Source organism: Watersipora subatra, chromosome 4 (genome assembly GCF_963576615.1).
Source record: "Watersipora subatra chromosome 4, tzWatSuba1.1, whole genome shotgun sequence".
Lineage (NCBI taxonomy): Eukaryota > Metazoa > Bryozoa > Gymnolaemata > Cheilostomatida > Watersiporidae > Watersipora > Watersipora subatra.
The window spans coordinates 54,365,899-54,393,459 of NC_088711.1; the positions used below are offsets into that span (position 1 = coordinate 54,365,899).

Below are 27,561 nucleotides of genomic sequence, written 5' to 3' on the forward strand. Positions count from 1 at the left end.
CCCTATAACGGCGCGTAGCAGAAAACATTCCATTTGTTAGATGAAAGCGAGAGAGTGAAAGGTGGTGTGGTAGAGGAGGCAGTTGACGTGTGAGAAGGCTATCGGGTTGAGGATACAAACATCCGATGAGTGTCAACGCAGACAGCAGAAAATCTTCGGTAATTTTTGCTGCCAAAAATTGTCCTTTACTTGCTAGATGATCCCAGACTGGTTATAAAATTTACGTATTGTCAACAAATTTCGATATTTAACGCGTATTTATTCTGTAGATGTGGTATATTCGGATCATATGGATTAGTAAAAAATATTAAACTGCATTCATATATCTGACAGTGACAGCTGTTATACTCTTTTAGTTTAGGTGATCAGAAATGGTTATTCTCATGGATAATTGATCTCTAGATTTACAGATTTTTTGTAAATGTTGCAAATTCACTCACTAGCATTTGGTTGCATAGAGTATGGTGGGCATAAAACATTGGTTGAGATATGATGAGTCGTTTGTTTTTCGTTTTGCCGATGTTCTTGTTACGGAGAATGGGGATCTTGATCTCCGGTGATTTGCAATTCTACAATTTACATCGTTTCGCACCCTTCTATCGCTAGAATATTTCAACCTACACTGCTTGGAATAATGGATTTACTATGAAGGAAATTGCTCTTGTTAATAAAATATGTTAAGGTTGCTCCTGCTCAAATGTCTGACGCAGGAAATATGAAAATATATATTACTGCTAATTCTATACTATTCATTTGCAGATTTTATTGCTGTCTTGCTGTGGATCACTAAAGATCGCTGCTAGATTATGTAGTTGGCTTACTTTCGTCAGCACACAATAGTTGCCACCGATACAAAATGAGAGATCAAGATTTTATCACACACGGACAATTAGACATTGAAGCGTTAGGGATGAAGCTCGCACCACTCACAATCGAAGTGCCAACAAGACACGATTTGAACCTGGCTATTCAAGGAAAGCTTCAGAGCAGGCCACCACGACGAAGGCGGCGACCTCGTCCTGCAAGTGACAGATTTCATGGTGAGTTTTCAAACTTACTAGCGAATATATTTTAGGATGAATCCTGCTTTTGAAACCCAATGACAAATTTTTCTCACTTTCGTCTATTTGTGAGCAATTCTCTCATCTCCTTGTTGGGTTTTATTTAGCTGGCGAATGCAAAGGTCACATTGCACTATAAAAACTGTTATGTATCTCAACATGAGGTATGTTTTGATAAGTGCTTGAGGGAAAGAACAAATTTTTATAGATTTGTATGAGGCTACAGGAGAGTTGTTAGGAGAGGGCTCACACGGTACAGTTCAACGATATCGTCACCGTCGGAATGGCACTGAGTATGCAGTAAAGGTAAGCCTATCACTGCTCTATGACTGTTCTATGAGCTGTTGGACACTTTGGAAAATTCCACCCTGTGATTTGATACTTGTCGAGGCAGGCAATTTTATCATGCCATCAATTATTTTGCATGACAAGTGGTGTCCGTTTTGGCTTTACAGCGATTGTCATTATTTACTGTGTTTATAGGACTCAGATAAGCCTTTTGTGTCTGCCAACTGTGCTTTCTTGAGCGCCACTAGTCATGGGATGACCTGTATTTCAATCATATTTGATTAGGTTGACTGAAACAGAAGTGGGATAAAGGAATAGCATTCAATAAAGATCATTGAGAATGGCAGTTGTGTATTTGAATTTCATTTGTTGTCACAGATATAAATTTCCATTGCAAGCCTTGATTGATCCACATTCTATTCCTAAATAGTATAGCATTCATCGTGCTTTATAACCGATAACATCTAGGCACCTGTAATGGACTTGGCTCTGAGCCATGCATTTGCACAGCTGCGATATGCCGACGCATGCAGTGCTAAGCTCTTTCTGCATGTTTTGCTGTAGCCGATGAAAGATGTAGTGACATGTTATATATGCAAATGTTTTTGCGACTTTTTGGTGATTGCAAGTAGAGTATGGTTTCTGTTTTTGTACTGCTAACAGGAAATACCTTTCTGTTTGGCAACGGACCAACTTGGCAGCTTCTCCATCTTCTCTCCTCTATTTAGCCAATTGAATGATCACTAATGATCTTGAGGTTGCAGCCCTGTGTACATCTCAATACGATTTGCTTTCGTTTTTATCAGCTACAACTGAAGACAACTGTAATTAACTCGTATCAATCTCAGGTTATGCACTTGGAGTTGGTGGGCAGGCTTGAAGTTGGTGGGCAAGTAGCCAGCTTTCAAAGATGGTTACACCCACGCTTTCTCTTTTGCAGGTGATCAGCAAAACATTTGATTATGACCGTAGTAAGATTCTGAAGGAGATCGACATATTCCACCACTGCCAAGGTCACAGCAATATTCTCCAGCTCAATGAGTATTACGAGGAATCGGAGAAGTTCTATCTCGTCTTTGACATGCTCAAAGGAGGTTGGTTCCTTGCACTCTTTACATCTATGGCTATAGTTTTAGAAGGGTCTGATGCATGCTTTACATCTATGATTGTAGTGGCCAGTTTATGTATGCTCCAAGTGAGATTACGGAGAAAAAAGATAGCTTAGTTTTTGTATTCATCTTCAAAAAGTGGACGCGTTCGTTTAAAACCTGTAGAAGAACCCTGTATTGTTAGCCTGTTATTGGCATGTTTTTTGTAAGCATAATCCATTAAACTTCTGTTGAACCCCTAGGATGGTTGAGTCAAGGATTGTCTGAACCTTTTAATTGTGGTCTGTTCAACAGAGCAAAACCTGATCGTCGCAGCTCATTTGCTTGTCTGTTAGAGGGTCTCCTCCGTTGTAGGTTCACTGTTTGAGCGAATCAAAATGCGTGGACACCTGACGGAGACAGAGGCGAGTCTCATCATTCGGGACCTGGCTGATGCCCTCGACTTCCTGCATCGTAAAGGTATGATTACTATAACTCCTAAGACATGGTCTAATCTTTTTTCATGTTCAACTCTTGCAGTCCCTTCAGGCTGATGCATATTCTGTAGGTCCGAATAGCGGTGAAAACAACTCAAAACTTATTCCTGACTACTGCAGTGCCATTGTAGTGGATTATTCTATGGTTATTATATAGTCTTCTAAGATAATTAGGGTGAGAAGCGACACATCTGATTATTAATGTTTTTTTTCATGTGATTGTTTGCTCTTACGGTTCTGAATATTGCCTCAATGCATTTTCCATGATGATATATCTGTGGTGAATATCCCCTTTTTTAACATACACAGATTGTTTTTTTTTCAGCTATCTCTGTTGATTGCTATGCTGATGTTTAAATGTCGATGGATTATTTTTCATTCATAGCTAGGTTTCTATTCCCAAATGTCGTATCCTTATTTTGTTGGCATTTGATTGCAGGCATTGCCCATCGGGACTTAAAACCGGAGAATATATTGTGTGAGTCGACAGATAAGCTAGTCCCAGTACGAATATGCGACTTTGACCTTGGCAGTACAATAGTCCTGCAGCAGGAGAAGCGCTCGCCTGTTACTACTCCCGAGCTTATGACTCCAGTGAGTTGTTTATATCGATATCGAGAAAAAATTTTGTTTTCAGAGCGTTGAAAGGGTATTTTAATTTAGCTAATGTAAGATTCTAGCCACCTTGTCTGTTTGTATTGAGCGCTGACATATTGGTAGAGTAGGATTGCCGTAGGTGCTGCCTGATCTCGCGATTTCTTTAACTAAAAGCTGAATAGCTGTCTAGCTGTCAGCCTTTTGCGCTATTCACTGTTCAGCCTAAACAACGCCGTGTGTAATGAGCTTGTCTCAGTTTTAGTCCAACTTCGATCTGCTGAGTTGGCTGTGTTATTCTTGATTCCAGGGTATATACAACTCATTCAGTATCTAGCGGAAGGCTTTTATAGGCTTTCTTTGTGTTCGTGCATACTCGAGTAGATTCAGTTGAGGTCTGTTTACATTCCTGCACGCTGCTGCTTCTGTGTTGTCACAGAAGTTGTGGTGGCTCATCCACATCGCCCATCCTACTTCTCCATCAGTATCATATGATGCTGTTTCACCGATATCACATCTGTGATTATTGTATGCGCGTCATACATAGATATTATAAACAATGTTGGTATTTTGAGTTGATATGTTCATTTATATCTGGTGAGGGCGCTGAATGCTAGTCTGTTGGTCGCAGACTAGAACCTGCTAGGTCCTAGTTTCCAGGTCCCAGTTGGAACCTGCTAACTAGCGTGTCGATGACATGTTTGTCATACAGTTGATACGAACAACCAACAGCTTATCCATGATACACACTACTGGGCCAACATGATAGCTTTTACCAGAGTTTTACAGAGATTGTTAGTTGCGACAATATATACTACACGTATACTGGTATGACACAGGTTGGCTCTTATGAATACATGGCGCCAGAAGTCGTTGACGCATGGGTTGGAGACGCTACTTCCTATGACAAGAAGTGTGACCTGTGGAGTCTAGGTATCATTCTCTACGCCATGCTTTGCGGTTATCCCCCTTTCTATGCTAAATGCGGTGACGATTGTGGATGGGAAGTGGGAGAAACGTGCATCACTTGCCAGGTACCTGCTGTCTCTTGTTTGAATCGCGATAGCTAGCTAAAATGTTTACAACAGATGTAGTTACCATTTAGTTATTGGCCTCTATCACATACTTGCGATGCTCATTCATTATATTCCTGTCCTTGTGTGCTTGTCGCTCTAGAATCTAGACTATAGTGTTGGTAGTTTAGCCTACCGTGCAAGCGGAGTTGGGGAGTTGTTACGGGTAGGTGTCAGACTGCTTCAGTAGAATGCTGCATTTGGCTCAGTTTTTAATCGAGTGTTATGGTAATGAAACTCAGACCGCAGATTTGCCGTCAAGTGGTATGCCAATTTCATCACGGCGGTTAAGAGTGCAATAAAATGAAAACACTGGGATGCTCTCAGGTTTATGGTCGACTGAGCACAATTATGCGCTAGATATTGTAATGTATGCAAAGGTCCAGGGTAGCCCGACTCCCGTGGCCAACCTGTAAATAGTCTTGCCAGTTGCAATAAACAGATGGAGTTTGCCGCTAAGTAATATAAGACACATTGCTGTGATTGAGCAATTTGTCAGGCAGCCAGCTGCGCAAGACTATCACTCCGCTGCCTGCTGACTCTGGCATCGCTGCAGCTTAATCAACTGTCATCTCATATTCGCTGCCCAGTATCAATCAGTATAGTTGCTATGCTTACTACCAGGTGACAGTCACCCCTAAGTTTTCAGGTCCTAGCAAATGAATGAAACGTGTGCTTATGTAAAACTATTCATCCCTCTGGAAGACCACCAGAGTACGTTGGTTGCAGTCATTCTGTTCACGCTAGCCCTTTTGTTCCTGCAGGATATGCTCTTCCAGAAAATTCAAGATGGCATTTTCACCTTTCCTGAGAGGGAATGGGCTGGCATCTCGGAGAACGCTAAGGACCTTATACGCAATTTGTTGAAAAGAGACCCACGCTGTCGGTATTCAGCTTCAGATGTTCTCGCGCATTCCTGGATCAGTAACCCTGTACCAGACACTCTATTAGCCACACCGAGTGTCCTCAGCAGGTAAGCCTAAGACGAACTACTTTTTCATCTTCTATTGAGAAATGTAGTGAGCTGACAATAGTTCTGTAATATGAGTGTCGGAGACCTTCTTGCTATTAGTGACTGCAAAAGGTTCTTTATTGTAATAGCATTGGAATCTACTACATGTTTTGGTTTATATGAGTTCATGGATGTTGCTGAACAGTTAAGAGGCTGGTTGGTAGGTTTATATGAGTTCATTGATGTTGCTGAACAGTTAACTGAGGCTGGTTGGTAGGTTTATATGAATGCATGGATGTTGCTGAACAGTTAACAGAGGCTGGTTGGTAGGTTTATATGAGTGCATGGATGTTGCTGAACAGTTAACAGAGGCTGGTTGGTAGGTTTATATGAGTTCATGGATGTTGCTGAACAGTTAACAGAGGCTGGTTGGTAGGTTTATATGAGTTCATGGATGTTGCTGAACAGTTAACAGAGGCTGGTTGGTAGGTTTATATGAGTACATGGATGTTGCTGAACAGTTAACAGAGGCTGGTTGGTAGGTTTATATGAGTGCATGGATGTTGCTTAACAGTTAACAGAGGCTGGTTGGTAGGTTTATATGAGTGCATGGATGTTGCTTAACAGTTAACAGAGGCTGGTTGGTAGGTTTATATGAGTGCATGGATGTTGCTTAACAGTTAACAGAGGCTGGTTGGTAGGTTTCCAAAACTCCATTATCAGAACCCTTGCCTTTGCTAATTACCTTGGCAGTTCATTTTTGGCTGTGATGCTCTTGCAGCTTAGTAACTAGTTTGGCATCGATTTCCATGTGTCACTCATTTTCAAACTAAATCAAACCGCTCTGTGAAAAACACAGAATTAGCTAGTTCCTTCTGTTGCAGGAACAGCAGTTCACAGCTGCTCGATGTCTATGCTGAGAATGCTGTCGCTTTTAACCGTCTTATCATCATCTCCGAGTCAGTTGATAGCACAGGCAGCAGTACCGCCAGCAGCAACCCCTTCTTCAGTTCGGAGTCCGATGGTGTGAGCCCAATGTTCTTTATTGGTGGTGAGATGTCTGATGATGAATCAGCCGACTTAGATGAGAAGAATGAAGATGAGGGAGGCGTAGCAATTCCTACAAGAGGCAAAGATGGCGGAGAGCTTGTGAAGCTGTCGCGGCCAAGTAGCAAATTGGCCGAACGTCGTAAATTGCGTTATAACAGTGTGAGCGTCTCACCCCCTTCATCACCCAGCCTCTAAGGCTATGTGCACCAGGTTTAGCTCAAAAACGATTAACTTTATACTATAGCATGCTGTGCTTGGACTAGTTCTATTAGTGTCTCTACGTATTGTATGATACCATTCCAGTCTCCATTGCTTATTGTACCCCTATATACACGCAATTAGCTCGGGGTGAACGCTAGCCAGATCGGCTTAGACACTTCCAGCCAGTGATGAGATGAAGCGAGTTTCAATCATGTTGCGGATGAAGGATGAAATATCTCGATAAAACACTATAGTTACTAATGTACTGTTGAACAGCGGGGAGCACTAGCTTATATATATGTATAGTACAGCTCTTACCTCCATACCTACAGGTACTATTCTGATCTCATATTTTATAGCTGTCTGCCATATTCTGTGTCGTATGAACACACTACACCATCCTTTTCTAGACTATTGTTAGACTAATTTGTATCAAAGAACACTCCGGTAACAAGAAATGCCGTGTGTAGGCCGCCTAGCCTAACACCAAGCACACTTGTTTGTTTCCCACCCTGCTCTAGTCCAAGTTGAATCTTTAACGTTCTTTGATACAAAATAGGTTCTGTGGTATACACTTACCATGGTTATCTAGAGTTATACTTACCTCGCATGATTCTTCAATACTTTGTGCAGTTTGGCAATCACGTCGGCAGGCTCACTACTCGTCTACACTACCAAATGTGCCGACCACTACTAACTATCTTACCTATTTTTTCTTTAGCACTTTATCATGTTGGATTTTGAGCCAGTCAGTCGCTCTTCACATTTGAAGATGCTTCCACGCAGCTCAGTTTTTTCTTTTTTTTTACAAGGTTTTTTGAATTACAGTGGATGTGACTCGATCACTGAAAGCGGTTGTCTGCGTATTTGTTGGAAGCAACCTTTTTTTACTGCGCTCACTGGTTTTTTCTTAAATATTGCACCATGCATTGTGATGTTTTTGTATTTGACATGGTGACATGTATAGATATCCTTGCGCCATGCGCTGGCTTCGAATTAAACCTACTGTACATAAGCCATGGCGCCAAGGAACACAATTTTCGCTAACAGGCAAACCTTTTCGAAGATGTTAATAGGCTACTGGGGTATAAGGTAGTTTATAATGATGTAATGATGTAAAGATGTATGCGTTTTACATGTTGGACTAACGTACCATCTTTTGTTTAGTTCCTCGTTGACAGTTCCAAATAAAAATTGCAAAATTTAACAAACTGCTTTATTGAAGGTTTGCACATACATTGACTTGATAGAAATAGTAGTAACAAAATAGAGAGTACATTTGCGACAGCATGGACAGAAATCCTGTCCATGAACATCCAAACTAATGACTAATGAACATCCAAACTCATGTGATGACAGTTGGTGTATCCCTTCCAGTAAACTCTTTGAGCCGGGAAAGTGTCAGTGCAACATTAATGAGAGGTGCCAGCATCTGCAACATCATAGTCAAAATTCACATATAAACAGCTTTGAATTATTTGCGATCAAACACGCTGATGACTATTAAGGGATGGTTATAGTGGTTAAGGTCTGATGTAGATGTACTTAAAAGAACGTCCATCCATGCTTTACTGGGTAGTGTCTATGTATAACTTTATGTATAACGCATATATATGAATTGGTTACTAAATATTCGCTCAATCATTTTAAGCAGAGGCTTGACCACCACATTGGAGTACCAAATTAGCATATGTATATAGAAAGTGATTTTAGATTCAAGGTTAGTTTGGGATAGAAACCCTAGTGTGTGATAAAGCTGATGGGCTTAACATTTCAGAACCAATATTTAATCACACAAATGGAAATTTTGCCGGTGTATCTCAGAGATATTTAAGGACCATATCCTGTTATAGAGCCGAGACAGCGCGTGCTGCCTTTGGTTTGAGATCTTTGTAATAGTTGTAAACTGCTACCAGAACCGCTTGTCGGTATCAGCAAAAGAATGGAATAGTTTGATAGTTATTTTTAGCTCGCTTTAATAATTCAGGCAGCTTATCATGGCAGGTGTTTGCATATACATGGCGTGTTTGGCTAAATGCTCAAGAATACAATACGAGCTGGTGAGAGAACTTGTACAACAAAACAAGATCTCAGTCCTTAAGAGTCCAGTTTTTTTCGTGCAAATAACTTAGCAATGTACATAGGATGCAATTGGCCTGACTCGGGGATTCGATTGAAAGTTCAATATTCGCCTATCGAGTTGAGGTGACGACAGCCTAAGGTAAGCTAGGTATGACATAATCCGGAGATATACAGCAGCAGCCTGATGTGGTAAGGTCAAGTTCACAAATTCATTGAATCGAATCAGCAAACATGCGAGTTTGTGTCCTCAGAGAAGCATAAATGGCATGTGTTGCGGAGAGCGGTGAGCATTTAGGAGATGAAAGCAGTCACGAGGAGTTATTGAACCAAAGAGTGACTAACAATTAGGTTAACTTGCTGGTAGCGTCATATGGCTAGTGCTAGATAGTGCCTTTCAATCCACACGCATAGCCTGACTAAAACTATGCACACAAATATATTTTACATGCTGCTTAGGAAACCGACACTCTGGGTCTATTATCTTATAGATTGTCCATTCCTAATACAACCTTCTGATAGCTGCCCATTGTTCCAGAAGACGAAAACAACATTTGACATATATAGCATTGGCCAATAAAAATCGGGGCTTGTAAAAAACAAGAAAATGATAACACGCTACCCAAGCGAGAAAGGGCCCCAGCAGATGAAGTAGTGACCTTCGTACTCGGGCAACAACAACGCTTTTCTGTTTGTTCAGCCCATAAACTCGGCTGCTTAGTAATTGCCAGGTTAATTGCTATGCAGGATCTGTTTCTGACATCTTAAAACTTCTGCCATAAAATATTGTTCATAAAGGGAACATTCGAAGGCCAGATACCTTCTCAGCTGTCCGATTTTTGTGATCAGTAAATTTATTAATTCCATTAACACAACACATTGTAATATATTATCACTTCAGAGATGACCTTGCGCAATATTTTCATAAATTTTATCAGAAAGTATCGGTATTTTTCTATCATATGCGATTGTTTTTGATGTTTGAGGTCATCTGATTGCCAGGAGATTTTTAAAGAAAAATAGTGACTAGTTGCTATCGTTACTATAGATGGTATCGACTATCGCATTTATGTTGTAGAGTTACACGATGCTATTCAGTTGCCCCCTCGTTGTGCATTTATAGATGTGATAATCGCACTCTAGATTGATCTGAGTGTTTAAACTGTGACTAAGTTTTGTCAATCGTAATCTCAAAAACATCCTGGCAGTCAGATCACCTCAAACATCAAAAACAATCACAAATGATAGAAAAAACCGATACTTTATGAAAAATCTATAAAAATTTGGTGCAAGTTCATCTTTGAACTTGAAATTTTAGATTAAAACACCTCAGCATGCCTCGTATCACTAGTTATTGATTGATAGTGGTTATACTGTGAAGTCAGCATCAGCGGGCTGATATTTCAGCTAGCGGTTAGTAACTTAACTAATGCACAAGACTGCGTACTACTACTGCATCACTCAGTGCTAGTAGATCTGGAGCAACACATTCTAATGATTGTCTCTGCCTTTGAACAACTTTCATACAGAATGTATATTGTAATGACTAAAAAAATAAAATAAACAAGTATTTCTGATACTGCAACACTATGATACCATTTAATTTCTTTCAATTTACACATACTGCACAAATTTTGTATATAACTGTATCTATACACACTAATGTTCTTCAATATATGAGTGTACTGAGCTACAATAGCAGAATAATGTCTGTTTAACTTTACTAATAGCTAGTGAGTTAGCTGGTATTCTTAGGTACGCCGGTGATTATTAACTATTTTACTTGATATTATTACATAATAGTACAAAACACTAATTTAACACAATATCGTTATTTCTTTTATGTATGTACGGTATAAATAGTTATTAAATTATTTCAACTTTTTAATCATATATGTCTAGACACATTTACTTAAATGGCTATGCAGCATGAAAAGTATAAAAATAAATTTCCGTTATTTAAAACGTCTATATTTATAGAGCCCAGGCTATTATAGCTGACATATGAATTAAAATTCACATCTTCAGTTACTGATTATTTTATCTTTACATTGTCAAGACTTTGTTAACACAAAATTACTTATTTCGATTCGGCCTTGTTCGTCTTTTATAAAGCTTGGAAAAGTAAAAAAACTGACAAAGTCACGCTCGAAATAAACAAGCTTCAGAGATCCGGGAAGCCTTTGTGCGTGTGAGCCCTTTCACAAGCTGCGCCCTGTTTTCAAACAACTTTATTATCGGTGATAAGCGCTCAAGTTGGAAAAACAACGCTGTGTATGCCACTTTTACATATAATTACTTCTTTGTTCCTCGGATATTATCCATTGTCCGGTACGCTCCACCGGTGCGTATGTACACCCTGGTATGCAGCACGTCTACTCACCATACTTGTTTACTTCAAAATTGCCACTGAAGGGCATAGCATAGCGTGCCGAGAGGATTCTAGTGTTATTGCATAGGCCTATACCCTTTCCAACAACACACTAAGGAATTTTTCTTTTTTTTTGAACATCTTGATAAAGCCAACCCTTGCTGTACCATCATCTTTACAGACAAACTTTTTAGAATTTGTATGATTGGAACAAGTCTTTTTTTCGAGATTACAAAGTTCGACTAAATTAAGAATTTCAGCCATTCAAATTTATTTTAAACTGCAAGTTTATTGGTTAAATTGAAAAGCTGATAAAATAAAGAATAAAACACAGAAATGACAAAATAATTTAATTAATTCAGACAATACATATCTAGTGTATATTACAGTAAGTGACACCGCATGTTTCTAACAATAGTGAATCTGCTACTGAATCTAACCATTGCAGTTTACGCTTCTATCCAGGTGTCTTCAAGTAACAATGCCAACCTCTTTTTACAAATTATTCTTTATTAATTACGTTTCAACATATAATTCAGTCTTTTAAATTATATTATCAAATCATATAACGTTAAATTACCCTAACATATAAAATTAAATTATATAAATGATATCATATATAATGCGTTTGTTCTAACATCGTATGCAATTACTTCAATTGTTGTTTGTTCTGGTTCTGAAATGAATATAGAATACAATATATAAAAAATTAATATTGCAAACATTGGAGAGAATATCTCAATATGTCGAGGTTTAACTTTATTTGTCTGATATAAACCAAAAATAATACTCACCTATAAACAAAAAAAAGTAAAGAGATTGACAAAAGCTGTTAGGTTTGTTTTACCTAAATATATTAGTAGCCTATTCGAATGTAAAAGGTGAAATAAAAGGGGTGAGTGAAATGGGGATGAGGGGTGAAATGCATAAGGTGCTGTTACAGGATGTTCTGCGGTTTCTCTTATAGTTAAGACCTGACCAATTATCAACTTGTCATATGGTTTTTGAATAAAGAACTTGTATTGATGCTCCCTCGAACTGGTTTAAAACTGTTTACCATTATTATTGTTATTACTACTGTTATCAACATTGTTACTATTATTATTATTATCAATAAGAGCATCATTACTACCATTTCGCTATTTACTTACTAATTACTATTATAAAAATATAATTTTTTGGTTGTAGTTTTCTCACCGTGCTTGAATGGTTTGTTCAGCAGTACTAAACTTTTTCCAAAAAATAAATTGTGCTGCAGTTTTTTATATTAACTCTCGCAGTCAATGCAGAGGCTCGTATCCGACTAGTTGGACTATCTTAGATCGTAACTGTTGGTTTGTAGAGACTTTGGATTGTAAACATAGATTCGCTGTCGTTCAATTTTGTAAAACTACAGTTTCGCTACAAAGCCATGTTCTTCAACTTAGTCCCTGATTATTTATAATTACTAATTTAGAAACAATTCATGTCATTTTTTGCCGACTTTCACTTTGTTAACTTGAGAGAGGCTAAACGCCCAGGCCTCTTCACTACCCTAGTCATTATGCATAGCAATACAATATGCAAAAAACAGTCAAACCTAGATTTACAATCACCTGCATATACAAATATTTTTTTAAAATGATGTACATGTTAAACTGGAGCACATATTTGATGTAATCTCTGACATAAACAGTCCAACCTTTCTTAAAACATTGCCGTAAGTTAAAACAGGAGTTTAAAAAAATTACAAACTAGAGCCTGGTTTCCATATGACAGCGCAATGATCGTGCGTGGCCCAGTGATCGTGCGCAATGCATTGCTTGGGCTGCGATGCAGTGTTTCCATAGCGCGCGTAGGCGCCATGCTTGCATTGGACAGAGTGGGTAATTTCCTTACTTTTTCGTATGGGAGACTGATTTCTTCGGAAAACAGCCCTCCGGTGCGACCTTGCGCTGTCATAGGAAAACCAGGCTCACTCTTTCATACGGGAGACCTATTTCTTCGGAAAACAGCTCTCCGTTTGAATTGTGGGATAGGTTGAAAAAGGTCAAGCGGTGTATTGTGGGATACATTATCGCACGCACCCGTCGCAAGAATCCATTTTGTTGGATCCTTGCGATCAGCAAACGCACGTCGCGCGATCGTCGTGCGTTGACGTTTCCATATCCCAACTGGCCTAGGCACGACGTCGTGCGCCTTGTTGCGCGCCTTGCGCTGTCATATGGAAACCAGGCTTTATCGTAAAAAGTGTAAAGCAACTTAACAATAATAACAATAATAGCAACACATTAAATAGATAAGGTGATGATATTTTACCTATTTAAGTTTGTGTAATTTATGTCGACCCTCAACTTCTAAATCTAACCAACACTGAGAGTAAACTATGACTATCGTGTCCCCACTGCTAAGTAACAACAAAAACATCTTTTTACGGCCTAATTTTATTTAATTAATTTTGATTAATATAGTTATATCATTTACGCAAGGATTTACTGTTTTATGTAAAACATATAGTTTAGTGTCGTATTTTAACACTTGAAGTTTTTATTGCTAGCTTTTTGACCTGTGGGATGAACTACATGAAATAATCTATTCTCATAAAAATATTGTGGAGGTTTTGAGAAACAAAAATAACTTTGGAACGGATCAACTGCATTTGTTTTGCTGTTTATACGTTGCCATGGATTACGAAACCTGGATTAAACATGACATTGAAAATAAACCTGACGCTCTCACGATTTTGATTACTCGAATAGAAAATATTTAATATCAGAATAAAAAATATTTAATATCAGAATAACGCATGCCTATAAGTCTGGCAAAAATCAATCTTCCGATGTGAACAACTAAAAACTAAAATGTTGTATATAGAAGCAAAAAGCGGCAAAATGGTTTCCTGTGCAGTCAGAAAATCCAGCAATAGGCTAGAAATCATTCAGCAATTTAGAACGTCGGAAGAAAGGTGGTGAAAGGTTAAGGTTAGTGGATAAAGATGCATAAGTAGCCATTATGAGTCATACATTATGAGTGATACAATGCAGCTGGTGCAGTCTGGCCAGGGGCATGCAATTGGCTCATGACCAGTGCCCGGATCCTCTCTTCAGCAATCAGTTCTACTCATTTATAACTAGCTTTACCTATTAGCACCAGAGTATCGCATCCTGTTCATGCTAATGTTGACCATCACAGTTTAAAAATAACTTTTCATGACTCAGGCGAACACTATCCTGCAGGGACCAACAAAAAACAAACTTCAAAATCTAAGGGAACTTTTTGTCTTCGGGTTTGTATATTAAGTTTTCCAACAATTTTAGAGCATATTTATCTTTCTTCTGGTAGTCAATGGCAGATGCCAGCAAAGAATGAAAACAAAAACTTTTTTGGCAGCCAAAGCAAATGTACCGGCAAAAACGTCTGCCATATTATGAGATATTTTGCGATTTCCTCTGCAAAGTCGCATGTGTAAATATGACTATTATCTGAGCTGACTGATCCTTCCGATCGACGAGATGTTGTTGAAAGCAGTCACAAGTAAAATGATGCCAAAGTTGAATATCGTCGATTCCAATAATTGCGGCTAGTCGGCTACAAGAGGCGAGAGGATCTCAAAAATTCAATTCATCAATAAATAGAATTGAGCCAATGTTCATCAAAACGGAAACACACCAATCGATATACCGTCATTGAAGTCTGTGAAGATCGATGTATCGTCATTGAAGTCTGTGAATAGAGTAATATTGCAGTAATAGGCAATAATTGTGAAAATTGTGAAAGCTGTGAAATCGTCTGAAATATGTAATAAAGTATGCACACCTACAATGCCGGTGTATTTAGCAGAATAATCCATGGTCTGCACCGTATCAACAATCTGACTACATACCAACCATACCGCAGTGTTTATGTAACATCAGCAGATAAATAATAATAAATAATAATAAAACTAAATTTTATTCAAATATATTATTTATATGTTGTCAGATAAAGTCGACATAAGGAAAACTGTGAAAGCCTTTTATACATTTGTAACAACTGCTACATAGAACACCCTTAGATCTTAAGTTTACCAGGCAGTTTGGTTGATATATGAGTGCCATGATAATGAGAGAAAGAGCAGGTGTCTGGTCATTCCGAGAAACAAAAATATCTATAATATGTTAATAAAGCGGAGTAGGTACGCAGGCAAATATTTCTTACTGATACAGAAAACGATGTACTTGACGCAGGCATACAGCGAACCTGGCATCGAGGGGGGACGACTCCGCATGTATGCAGACACAATTTATAATAGTCAAACACATCGGATGGCAACGGCAAAACGTATGAGGTGGAAAGAACATTACCGATATTTATTCGGATTTTTTTTGCATCGCTTAATCTCATTGGCTGATTCTGTCAGTAATTCGCACAATTGCAGTTAGAAGTTACCGGAAACGACAAGCCTGCCATTTCCGCAGCTAATGAAACAAGTAAAAGATCACTGCGGATAGCCTTCAGCAGCTCAGCGCATAATTTAATTGGCTTACATGCGTGTAGCATCAAAGGAACACACGAACACGCGTGTTCGTCTGTCTTGCCACTAGCATATCCATATCCGAGAATAGCTTTTGCTCAACATTTGTATCCTAAAACACCAGCCTTGGCTATTCTCCCTTCCTGTCTCTATCTAAACACGAGTTCATTTACTATACAGGCAAAACTTGACAAATCCATTCCTATATTTGTTATGCATGTCAAAGCTGCCATTTGTTAAAAAATAACCTTTTAAGAATACAGCTTATTTTGTTTAATTGGTAACGGAGAGCAAACACGACGATGAATATTTCAACTAACTACATGAAGCGTCAAAACAATAAATAACATGAAACTACAGGTATGTAAAAAATAACTGCCAAAACTTAAACATTAAAAAACAAAGTTACAAATAAAAAATCTGAACTTTTATTGGTACAGTCAAACATGGATAACTCAAACTTCACGGGACCGAGCGAAAGTGTTTGAGTTATCAGAGCGTTCAACTTATCAGAGCACTGTCACAAGTCCATGAATTTATTTATTTATCAGTAGATATATGTACATATATAAACTATAATATAAATCAAAAGCATAAATGGCTTGTTTCAAATTAAATGCTTCTAATGAAAAGTTTAAAAAAAATTTATAAAAAAAATAGAGATTTTTCTATCATTTGAGATTGGTTTGTTGTTTGAGGTGATGTTATAGCCAGGATGTTTTTTATATTAAAATTGGCAAAACTTGATCGCTGTTGAAATGCTCAGAAGAAAATACATCTTTTTTTCTCTGAGCGTTTTAACCAAGATCAATTTTGCCAATTTTTCTTGAAGTTTATGCAAAGGTTACCTCACTTTTCTTTGCTTCCGAAGGGCTATCGCTAAGCGGATGTTTAGTAGAAATCAAATTTCACCAAACCTTTAGAAAAGTCGTTGACAAAAATATTTTGCCGATGATGGTAATAAGGAAGCCTATGAACTATGAAAAGTTGAGGTTTACCTCTATGGCTTGGAATAAAGTGATTTTCTAAAGCGATAACAACCGTTTCGGTAGCCGTTGGGCAAAAAACTGTTCGAATTAACAGAGTTGAGATCGAGTTATCTAAAGCAATTTATCATTACGTGGGAGTGGACCAAAACAACCGTTCGAGTTAACCATGTGTTCGAGCTATCCGAGGGCGAGTTATCCATGTTTGACTGTATTTTATTTCAGAGACGCGTAAACAGAAGTGTTGTCTGGCAATGTGTAGGTTTAGTGACAGAATGAGTGATAGGAATTTGCAGGGTGACTTATTTCAACTTACACGATATATAGTTAAATATATATATAGTTAAATATATTTAAATATATATAATTAAAATAAACTAATGCATCATCTATATTACTTGGAAAACTGCAAGACATTTTGGACATCGAATGCTGAAAGTTAATCCAATTGTCGAAATAAATACTTGGTCAAAGTTCACATAATGTCTCAAAAACTTCATTGAGGTCAAGGTGCGTCATTGGTACAGATCAGGCTGAATCGGAATTCTTTGACCATTAATAAATTTACGGTCAAAGAATTTCGACTCAGCCATGGTTTCTGTGTATTTTCAAGCTAGTTATTATTTCAAAAACTAGACCATCAAGCCATGCTCCAATTCAGCTCAGAAACTAAAGGTAAGGCCACACGTATCGTGTAATTTCAATGAATCTGGGAAATTCCATTCGTACGAAATTTCTGACCTGCCACACTGAGTTTCCCCACCACGGATTCGTATGAAACTAACTTTCAACTAGCCAATCAGAACGCGGTGGTAAATTAAAGCCGATTCCGTTTCAATCATTTGCTTCAGTACAAACATGCGCAAAAGAAAACGACCTTCAACATTCAACTAACCTTTTCAACCGACCAATCAAACAACGATTCGTAGGAATTTCTGACGTTTCGTCCAATTCAGGATTCATTCATCGTGCGCAACCAACGATGGACGAATTCGTCCAAATGTCAATTCGTACGAATCGTTTCGTCCAAATTTCGCCGATTTCGTGAGAATTTTGTCTCATGTGGCCCTACCTTAAGTACAAAACAGAAGGCTTATCACTCTTTCACCAGAATCGTAGATTGCCCCTTTTGTTTTATGCTGCTCCAAGCTGGGATCTTTTTGTATTGAAAGCGGATAAATAACAATTGGAACTCATTCAAAAATTATGTTTTAGGATTATGCTATCTTCTAAGAACAATTATGATCAGCATATAAATGTATTTTGAACTAACTATGAACTAACCATATTATTAGATATTTGCTGTCTGAAATACTCAGATCTATAATCTGTCTGACCATCCACTACATTCCTACTTCACAAACTAGACACCAATACCTTGCTAATTTACATTATAGAACAGAGTTATACAAAAAACTTTCTCTTTCAATACATATAATGTACTTCACTTTATTATTTTTTTGATTTTTGTCTCATGGCCTAATTTGTTTAAAATGACATTGACCAGTGATAATAAGTTCAAATCTATCTATCTACCATGTCTCCGGCCTGCTTGTCCTAATACGTACGATGGACGTACAGCCACACATGTAAACAACTAGCAGTTGTACGCGACTCAGAGATTCAAATGTATGCCAAATTACTCTGTAAATATGACATTTGCACTCAATATGTACAGCTTGTGGCTAACTAACCGCTCTCCTACACCACAAATACCAGCATCGCAGCCTGCGAGACACTGATCTCTGCCCAGGATAGACCAACACAAACCATTCATGCATCAAAGCACCGCAAACTTGATGGGATTACGACAATAACCAGCTAGTTATGGATAATTTATGGTTAGAATTTCATGGTGACTTCTTGAGTAACATTACACTTAGCATCAAATAAACTCTTTGGAGAAGGCTTATTCCTCCAGTGTTCATGGATGACAGATTTAATCATGAGCTATGACAAGGTTTCAATGTTCATGGGAGATAACTCCTAATCACAAGCTCAAGATTTGGAGAATCAGAACGCAGGCTAGGAATGAGAAGTTACATTGAACAAACAGCCTTTGGCAAGAACTGATGGCGAAAAACAATAAGGAGAATCAAATTAAAATATTACTTGTGTGTCTTTACTTCAGTTGTTGTACTCCGATACGGCTGCAATGCTAAAGCAGTTGGTCAAATCTGCACACTTATATAAACGAAGCTTTTCAAAATCCATGATTCCTATGGAATTGTGACCAAGAGTCAAAGACAAATTTCCAAGTACTTTCAATGTAATATAGATAACATCAGCAGGTGTTTAGATAGGTTTATGTAATGTACACATAGATACAGCCTAGCCAGCTAGTCATTTTAACCGCAACCTTGCGGAGGGTGATTCAGCATGGAGTGGAAAAACCAGCCTCAATATAAAGCTAAAGTAAAGACTGCTGACCCCTGGAAATGGTGCCATATCAAATTGACTGCTTATCAAACCGAAACCTCATTGATTCTTATTAACCCGGATGTTTTAGGAAACCATAGCCTATGCTATCATGTATTACTTATTCAGTGCCTATTGCAGAGGGTCGTTGAAGATTGCCGCATTCCGTTTCTATGATACGCTAAATACCAACCATACTCTCTCTCTCCATTGTATAAATATGCAGTCTCATCATTCGTAAGTGATCTGTTTAGTAACAAAATACTCCCTTTCTATACTTAAATTCCTCTTCCATACTACATTCAGCCGATTCTGCTTATAATTTGCATTGAAATAACTTATACCAGACAAAGATTTGTTGTATGTTTAAAAGTGTTCTAATAATTGGTAATGATGACTCATGAGAAGGCAGTAAAGGCCTTCCTTGATAGGTCAACGATAGGTCAACGAAAACCTGCACTAGGGCATTACTAGGGCTACAGTGAGTCATCCCTTCAAATGATTCCAGTTTAACCTGTTTATATGTATACGTGTGTGTGTGCGTGCGTGCGTGTATATATAGGTGTATTTATATAGGTGTGTGTATATGTACATGTATGGGTATAAGGAAGTGTATATATGTACATGTATTTGTATATGCAAGTGCATGTATATTATGTATATAGGTTTATATGTATATGCACATGTATATGTCTATGTAGATACGTATGTGTATATACACATATGTATGTGCATATACGTATGTGTATATGCGGTGTATGTGTATATCTATGTGTATAAGGATGTATATGAATGTGTACAATGGAACTTCATTGTCATTTTATATAGTGATACTGTAGTCACATGGAAATCTTGGAATACATCAGCACAATGGAGCAGCGTGCCAAATGAGCAAACGTTTTTTCTGGAATTTTCTTGGCATGTGTCAGAATGGGAAAACAACGAGTCAGACCTTGTGAAAAAAGTTGTTATGCGAACTCCTCTTTAGTTTATAAGGTAGGTTTGTTGATGCTCTGTTGCCGGTCAACCAAAGTAATAGCGAAAATGATAAAGCTTTTGTGTCCATATGCTTCGAATGTGTGCGGAGATGCTGCCACTCCGAATCATAGAAACTGCAAAATCTGAACATATCCGAAGCAGTTTCCCTTCGCTAAGCATTTGCTGTAAGAGCACTATTCGACATCACGGAAATGCTTACTGCTGATGGATCCAAATCGAAACACAAAAATGAAATCGCGAGCAGGCATCCTGGCTGCTGTACAACTAGTTGACTAGGTATGAATCGAAAAGTGACCGTGACCCATGAAGTGAGTCTGTTTTAACAAGTTTTGTTTTGAGGGATGCATCGTGAATCATGGAAAGATCTATATAGTGCAATTTTGAATCGCTACAACAGTAGAGTGTGAATTCGTCGGCAGCGGGCAACTCCAAACACAGCGTATGACCAGCTATGGTGCGTCTACCTACGATGTCTAACATTTGCAAATGTTATACCATTTAAGATTGTATCAATTAGGGGATCGGAGAAAGATTTGATAGTTGGTATATTCCAGATCTTTCTACATAACGATGGTATAACTAATCTAAAGCCAATCGATATCGACCAGCATAGAACTACAACAGAAGAAAATGATGAGATTTCTCGCAGTAGAAAATCTGACTGCTGAAGCTAGTGACATGGGCCATTATTCATTGGCTAGACAAGACAGAAACCGCTTCTCATAGACTTTAATCCTCAGTATTCGCGAGATCGGGTGTCACTGCTCAAGCCGAGGTTGCTTGCAGGCAAAACAACTGCTATCCCTCTGCACACGGCAACCATTACACGTGGCAACGTCTTATCATTATATCTTTGGCTAGCCTAATCTCGAAGAAGTTTACGAAGCACCAGCTAAAGTTGTCATTTCGCTTGGAGAATAATGGAGTTCTGGACAAGAGATTAACCGCTGTGATGAATGCGTCCGGTATCCTTGTGGCAACTGATGGCATGTGCTTGTTTTCAATGTGTCAAAACATGGAAATGAGAAGAGATTGATGTTGCGCTAATGCAAATTACAGCCGGTTATATAGGTCAAACTTTGAAGTAGGTCAAGGAGCCATATAATAACTAAGCGTACACAGTCCGAGGTTCCCATTATATCAAGCACGCTCAGCAACTGTTTGGTATATTAATTTAGCAGAGCGATGGTAAATACATTAGCACGTTTTATCGCTTCTACCTTCGCAAAACACTTTGGCACCAAGTCCCGGTATACAGAATCCTTGCACTGTTACAACATAATCTGCGTACCACAGAACTACACACAAACCAGGTTTAGTGAGCCCGCAGACTGTTAGATTACTGTGACGACGAGTAGCTCCCCTTAACAGACGATTACAGTGATTACGTGGCAATCTGTGATAGATGAAACAGGCATTGATATGTATACAGCGGGGATTGTCAATCTTAACAGATAAAAATACACAAGAGCTCAGGTCAAGCGTTCATGCCTGCCTTAAACTCAGCCTCTGCGCTGATAGACTGCTAAGAAACCATCCTAAGCAATTGAATTTTTTAGCCTTTCAGTTGATTGCTAAAATTGTGAGGACACCAACTGATCAACGATGTCAAACTATCGTGGAGCCGCCAGGAGCTAACTTTCCCCACGGTACTACCATTATTATCAATTTGTTTTAGTAACTCGATTAGTCATGGTTGTTTTTAGAGGTCTCCATGCCAGTCTGTCCATTCTCCTATAGGGCAATGACTCACCATTCACGCATCACGCCATACCAAACCAGTTCCAACACTAGCAATGCTATACTAAATGGAATATCAGATTCTTTCAAAATAAATCAGATTTCATTGTCACGTGAAAATCATGTAACATCATCCATGCTATTGTATCTCTTCATCTCACGTTTTTCGCCGCTATGTCATTTTCTAGTTCTATATCAGATAACACCCAATTTACATAACCTGATAACAAGGTACCTGTTTGCACAGACAATGTTATACAAATACATCCTCAGCCTTAATAATTAAAATCTAACCGAACATTTCCATGAAGCGATCATGAAAGCTCTGTGATAGCTCAAAGGGCCTGGGTTCAACCCCACAACTCTGCAAACATATTTCCGTCAGAAGACATTACATGTTCAATTACTTTTTTACGAACAACAGTTAAAATAATAAAAGTAAAAAATAAAAATAGAAAAATATATTTGGCTGTATTGCTATCCGTGTTGGCAATTTCGACGAAAAAACTTTGAGAATAAAAAGAGTGATTTTACTTAATCTATTGGCTGAATAACAGACTGAAAATAACCAAGTAACTTAGCTATAATCCGTGCATCCGGCACGCACGGGAAGTGTGCCAAGTTGGTTATGAGAAAACCACCAACTATTTTAGTCAGGTAACTCAAGAAGGAAACCCAGTTAGATCAAACGAGTGGTGAAATAATGACAGCTATAGCTATGACATCCAAACCAGTATATCAACCAAGTATCCTGTTGAGAAAAATATTTTTAAGGAGATGAAAACCAAGAGTGTTGGTAATAATTTGCTCTCATTGAGCAGACAACTCCATATTGTGTTACTATACTAATATATTGGATCAGTTTTTACTTTTTTCATGAAATAGTATTAGAAGGAAGAGGAATTTAACAAAAATGATACAAATCTCATATCTTATCATTAAAAAATATGTATACTATACATAAAAATCTGGAATCAATGAGAGTGCTGTTTTTGCGGTTAGCCTACTATTTACCACTTTTCAGGCAGGAGGTTGTCATATATAAGATCATGTATCATGAGATGTTGTAGTTGTTTGTTATAGAGGTCAAACAAAAACCAGAACAGACAGCCACAGGCTTTTATTGTAGCTTCTCTATTGTTGTAAAGAAAATTTTTCACAAAAATAAATAAGTTGCAATTGTAACAGAAAGCAACAATTAAACTAATTTATGTATGTTTCTTGTCGTTATGCATCTATATATGTATTGAAATTTATCATACCTAAAACTAAAGTCAGAGTGCTCAACATAGAATGGAGCAGTATACATTAATAAAGAATTAGATGGTGTACTTGTCTTTTTTCAGCTACTGTCAGTTTCTTGCTTGCACAATCATCAGGCTGTAGATTTCAACTGTTGAAATCTACAGCCTGATGATTGTGCAAGCAAGAAACTGACAGTAGCTGAAAAAAGACAAGTACACCATCTAATTCTTTACTGATATATATATATATATATATATATAATATACCAACAACAATCAACTCAGGTGAGTTGCAGAAAAGTGCGCTATTGGGAACAGCTAAGATCTTGAGGCGAGTGCTCAAACTCCCAGGTCTCTGGTAGGAGACCCGAGTTAGAGCAGAATTTACCACCCATACGGAGTATCCGGGGTGAGGAAACAATTTATATATATATATATATATATATATATATATATACAGTCAAACATGGATAACTCGTCCACGGATAGCTCGAACACATGGTTAATTCGAACGGTTTCTTTGGTCCGTTCCCACGTAATGATAAATTCCTATAGATAACTCGAACTCAACACTGTTAATTCGAACTGTTTTTTTGCCCAACGGCTACCGAAACGGTTGTTATCGCTTTAGAAAATCACTTTATTCAAAGCCATAGAGGTAAACCTCATCTTTTCGTAATTCATAAGCGTTGTTATTACCACCATCGGCAAAATAATTTTGTCAACGACTTTTCTAAAGGTTTGGTCAAATTTGATTTATACTGCTATACGATTAATAGCACGGGCTTGCCGGGTCACGCGTGCAAGGATTTTCACCACGCACATACAAAACAAAAACAGCATGTTGTTTTGTATGTGCGTGGCGAAAATCCTTGAGTGCGTGACCCGGCTAGCCCGTGACGAATAGTTTTCCGACGTTGATTCTGTGTTGAATCAACGCCGGAATGTTGAATGTTTAAAATGTCTTAAAAATTGTTTTTATTAAACGTATACGTTGTCTTAGCTAAAAAAACTATTCATCGTTTGACCTAAACACAGAATACGTGTGTACATTCAATAAGTATCCATTCAAAAAGCGTGAGTGATATACAATGTACCGTTAAACCTCGTAAAACCTTTAATTGAACTGCCTCGGAGTGTTGCTCTTAACGAATCCCAGGTAAAGTAAGGGATTTTTCTTTGGTAACTTTTTCTTGAAGTTGCATAAACTTCAAGAAAAATTGGCAAAATTGATCGTGGGTAAAACGCTCAAAAAAAAAGATGTCTTTTCTTTTGAGCATTTCAACAACGATCAAGTTTTGCCAATGTCAATCTAAAAAAACGTCCTGGCAATAACATCACCTCAAACAACAAACCAATTTCAAGTGATAGAAAAATCTCTATACTTTTTGATAAAAAAGTTTTAAACTTTACATTAGAAGCATTTAATTTGAAACAAGCCATTTGTGCTTTTGATTTATATTATAGTTTGCATATGTACATGTATCTACTAATAAATAAGTAAATACATGGACTTGTGACAGTGCTCTGATAACTTGAACGCTCTGATAATTCGAACACTTTTGCTCGGTCCCGTGAAGTTCGAGTTATCCATGTTTGACTGTATTTATATATATATAATTACATATATGTCGGCGTTGCACAGCTTTTGATTCATCATACACTTCATGCAAGCCTTATAACAGTTATCAGCTCTGCAATTAGATGGCTTCGAATTGTTGTAAAAATGTTATGGCAGGAGAAGACAACCACTATCATCAGTTCACTCATTGATAACGAAATAAGGACAGGTATCTGTTAACCATCTTGCATCCATCACACCCTTTCTAACATCTTCAAGCATGACCAAACAGTGTAGACCATCGTCTGCTTTAAGCACAACCCTTCATGATGAACTAACAAAAAATATGATAAAATGGACGATACATCACAGAGGAATGACTACCAACCATGATTGTTGAGCGATTAAAATAGGTGCTTAAAATACTTTTATGTTTTTAAAAATCAAAGCAATATAAAGAATAATCAAAACTCAAGTGCTTGTTTACATTTCCAGAGAAGGAAATGGTTGAAAATGGCTGTACATTGATTATGAGTTCATTTTACTACAAAATAACGAGCGATTTAACTGATAACTTCCATCATACGAGTGAGAGACGTGCCAAGTTCAACAACTTCAACCCAAATGATTGTATCTAAATCTGATCAGATGTACTCAGTAGATTAATTTAATGTAGTCTGCCCTCAGCATTTCACATTAATCCGTTTCAGGCGACTGTTTGAAAAACGATTTGTTTAAATTCTAAAACCAGTTTTCCCATGACTAGCAAACATAATTAATTTTAATCGGTTTCAATTCTTTGAAACAGATTTTCAAAGTACTTTCACATTATCTCATACACTAAGCTGTGTATAGAAAGAGCGAGTAATATGAAAGGTGAAGAAATCTCGAGCTGCTTGTTAAAACTGTAAATTGTTTAAGATCTGAGATGGTAAAAACCGAGACTGGACTGTACACAATAAGATGGTCTAATCGCACTCACTGCCTGTCATTGAAGTCCTCGGGTTCAAGCTTAATGACACACAAATATTTCGTTGATATTTTAGCCGTAGTAAGAAAACTCCAAGACAGAATCATAGAGTTTGTACTTGATGAGGTACATATCTGCACACTGTATCGATTGTCATGAGTTTAGGTTGATGTTACACCAATATCCCTCATATGCTATCACATAGACATATTCTATTATCGCGTACTTGAAACTAACCTCTCTGAATCTAGGGAAATAGCTCTATTAGTCTCATATCAATAAAGCTAAAAACTCTTGAAACGGACTAATAGAACATGGTAGCAACCCGGAGCACTAGATGGCGCTGCAGTTTACCCGAGCAGATAATTAGTAACCAGAAACACGTACTTTCGATAATGATTACGAATGAAGACCAGCATGCAGGCTATCGACAAAACTGTTCTCTAGCCTGATGAGCAAAGACACGCAACACTTTTCTTTTGTTGAAAAAACCACCACAATCCAATCAAGCAATGCATCATATGTCAATTAATAACCAGGGTCCATCCACATTGAACTTGGTTCATCAAGGAAAATTGTTTTGCAAAAACATGCACATAACAAACTTTTCATATGTAATTATCTTTAGAAAAGTTTTTTTTTACTAACCAATCAAAAACAAAAGCTAAATTTTGTATTCAAACATTGTGGGTAATTCTATGAATAACTCTATGAGTAATTCTATGAATAACCCATTGCTCTGCATAACACGTGGAGCCAATGGTAGATAGGTTAATTCTGCTGCAGGTAAGAATGGCTGTTGTCCATCCAAAGCAAGTCAGAACACTGGTCTTCGCATGTGATGCACTCTCTAACGCTCATATAGACCTCTCTCTAACGCTCATATAGACCTCTCTCTAACGCTCATATAGACCTCTCTCTAACGCTCATATAGACCTCTCTCTAACGCTCATATAGACCTCTCTCTAACGCTCATATAGACCTCTCTCTAACGCTCATATAGACCTCTCTCTAACGCTCATATAGACCTCTCTCTAACGCTCATATAGACCTCTCTCTAACGCTCATATAGACCTCTCTCTAACGCTCATATAGACCTCTCTCTCTCTCTCTCTCACCTCCCAATTAAGGGTACAATTAAGGTCATTGGCTAATTTAAAAGTCTTAATACGATTGAGCACACAACTTCTCCTACCTCTGCACTTTGCCCACATTTCTTCGCATCCGACTCATAGCTGTCGATATACAGTCTCACAGTCGCCCCACTACTGCCGGTTCCACTCAGTCTAAAGATAATTCGGGAGCCATCGGTGAATATAACCCGGATTCCCTGCAACCAACAGGAAGTAGAGATAAACAGTGGTAAATAAAAACTTTGACACTGACACTCTGCTATAAAAACTCTATTTATTGCAAAACAAATCCTTCAGGTCATACAATCAATAATAGTCAATCATTTGAGCTGCAACCAGCATTATTTGGCTGACAATCCCGACAATCTGCTGCACTCATCAATGTGGTCATTTTTACCCGTTTAATGCAATAAAATACAATTTAACCAAAGTTCAATTTGTTAGCGGATACAAACGATGAACTCCACCTAAATTCAATCTAAAAAACACTCTCATTGTAAATCTACAGAAATAAGTAACCGCATCGATCACAACCAATTAAAAAGCCTGCAATTATCGCACTGCTTTTGGATATTTTAAAATATATTTTTGGCAATGCAATAATGTTCAAGCTAAGAAATACAGCAAAGGGATAGCAACTCCTACCATAGACACCTTCAAATCATGGAACTGCAACAAGTTAGAACTCTTTAATGGGTGGGATATCAGATTTACTGGAACTGACTCAGTCCTGATGGTTTAAAGGGAATGACAACAGGAAAGTG

The 27,561-nt window shown here is 37.9% G+C and overlaps 2 protein-coding genes across 2 annotated transcripts in view; one reads left to right on the forward strand and one right to left on the reverse strand.

Annotated features, from left to right (window-relative positions):
* Positions 1–8,015, forward strand: LOC137393731 (MAP kinase-interacting serine/threonine-protein kinase 1-like). The gene is made up of 9 exons (XM_068080412.1): positions 1–158; positions 760–1,040; positions 1,270–1,367; positions 2,290–2,443; positions 2,813–2,917; positions 3,374–3,528; positions 4,368–4,562; positions 5,366–5,574; positions 6,438–8,015. The coding sequence occupies exons 2-9, from the start codon at positions 857–859 to the stop codon at positions 6,796–6,798; spliced, it is 1,461 nt and encodes a 486-aa protein (XP_067936513.1). The 5' UTR covers positions 1–158; positions 760–856; the 3' UTR covers positions 6,799–8,015.
* The window catches only part of LOC137393730 (phosphoglucomutase-like), a 65,954-nt gene continuing 46,060 nt past the window's right edge, over positions 7,668–27,561 (reverse strand). Inside the window, exons 10-11 of the mRNA XM_068080411.1 lie at positions 26,860–26,994; positions 7,668–8,236 (exon numbers count right to left, since the gene is read on the reverse strand). Coding sequence (XP_067936512.1) covers positions 8,150–8,236; positions 26,860–26,994 — 222 coding nt within the window. The 3' untranslated portion in view covers positions 7,668–8,149. The remainder of the gene's footprint in view (positions 8,237–26,859; positions 26,995–27,561) is intronic.

Bases quoted from the DNA above. Each gene is read 5' to 3' on its own strand.
- LOC137393731 (XM_068080412.1), top strand. From the start codon at position 857: ATGAGAGATCAAGATTTTATCACACACGGACAATTAGACATTGAAGCG. The intron at 1,368-2,289 runs GTAAGCCTATCA...TCTCTTTTGCAG, and splicing joins GCACTGAGTATGCAGTAAAG to GTGATCAGCAAAACATTTGA. The intron at 2,918-3,373 runs GTATGATTACTA...ATTTGATTGCAG, and splicing joins CGACTTCCTGCATCGTAAAG to GCATTGCCCATCGGGACTTA.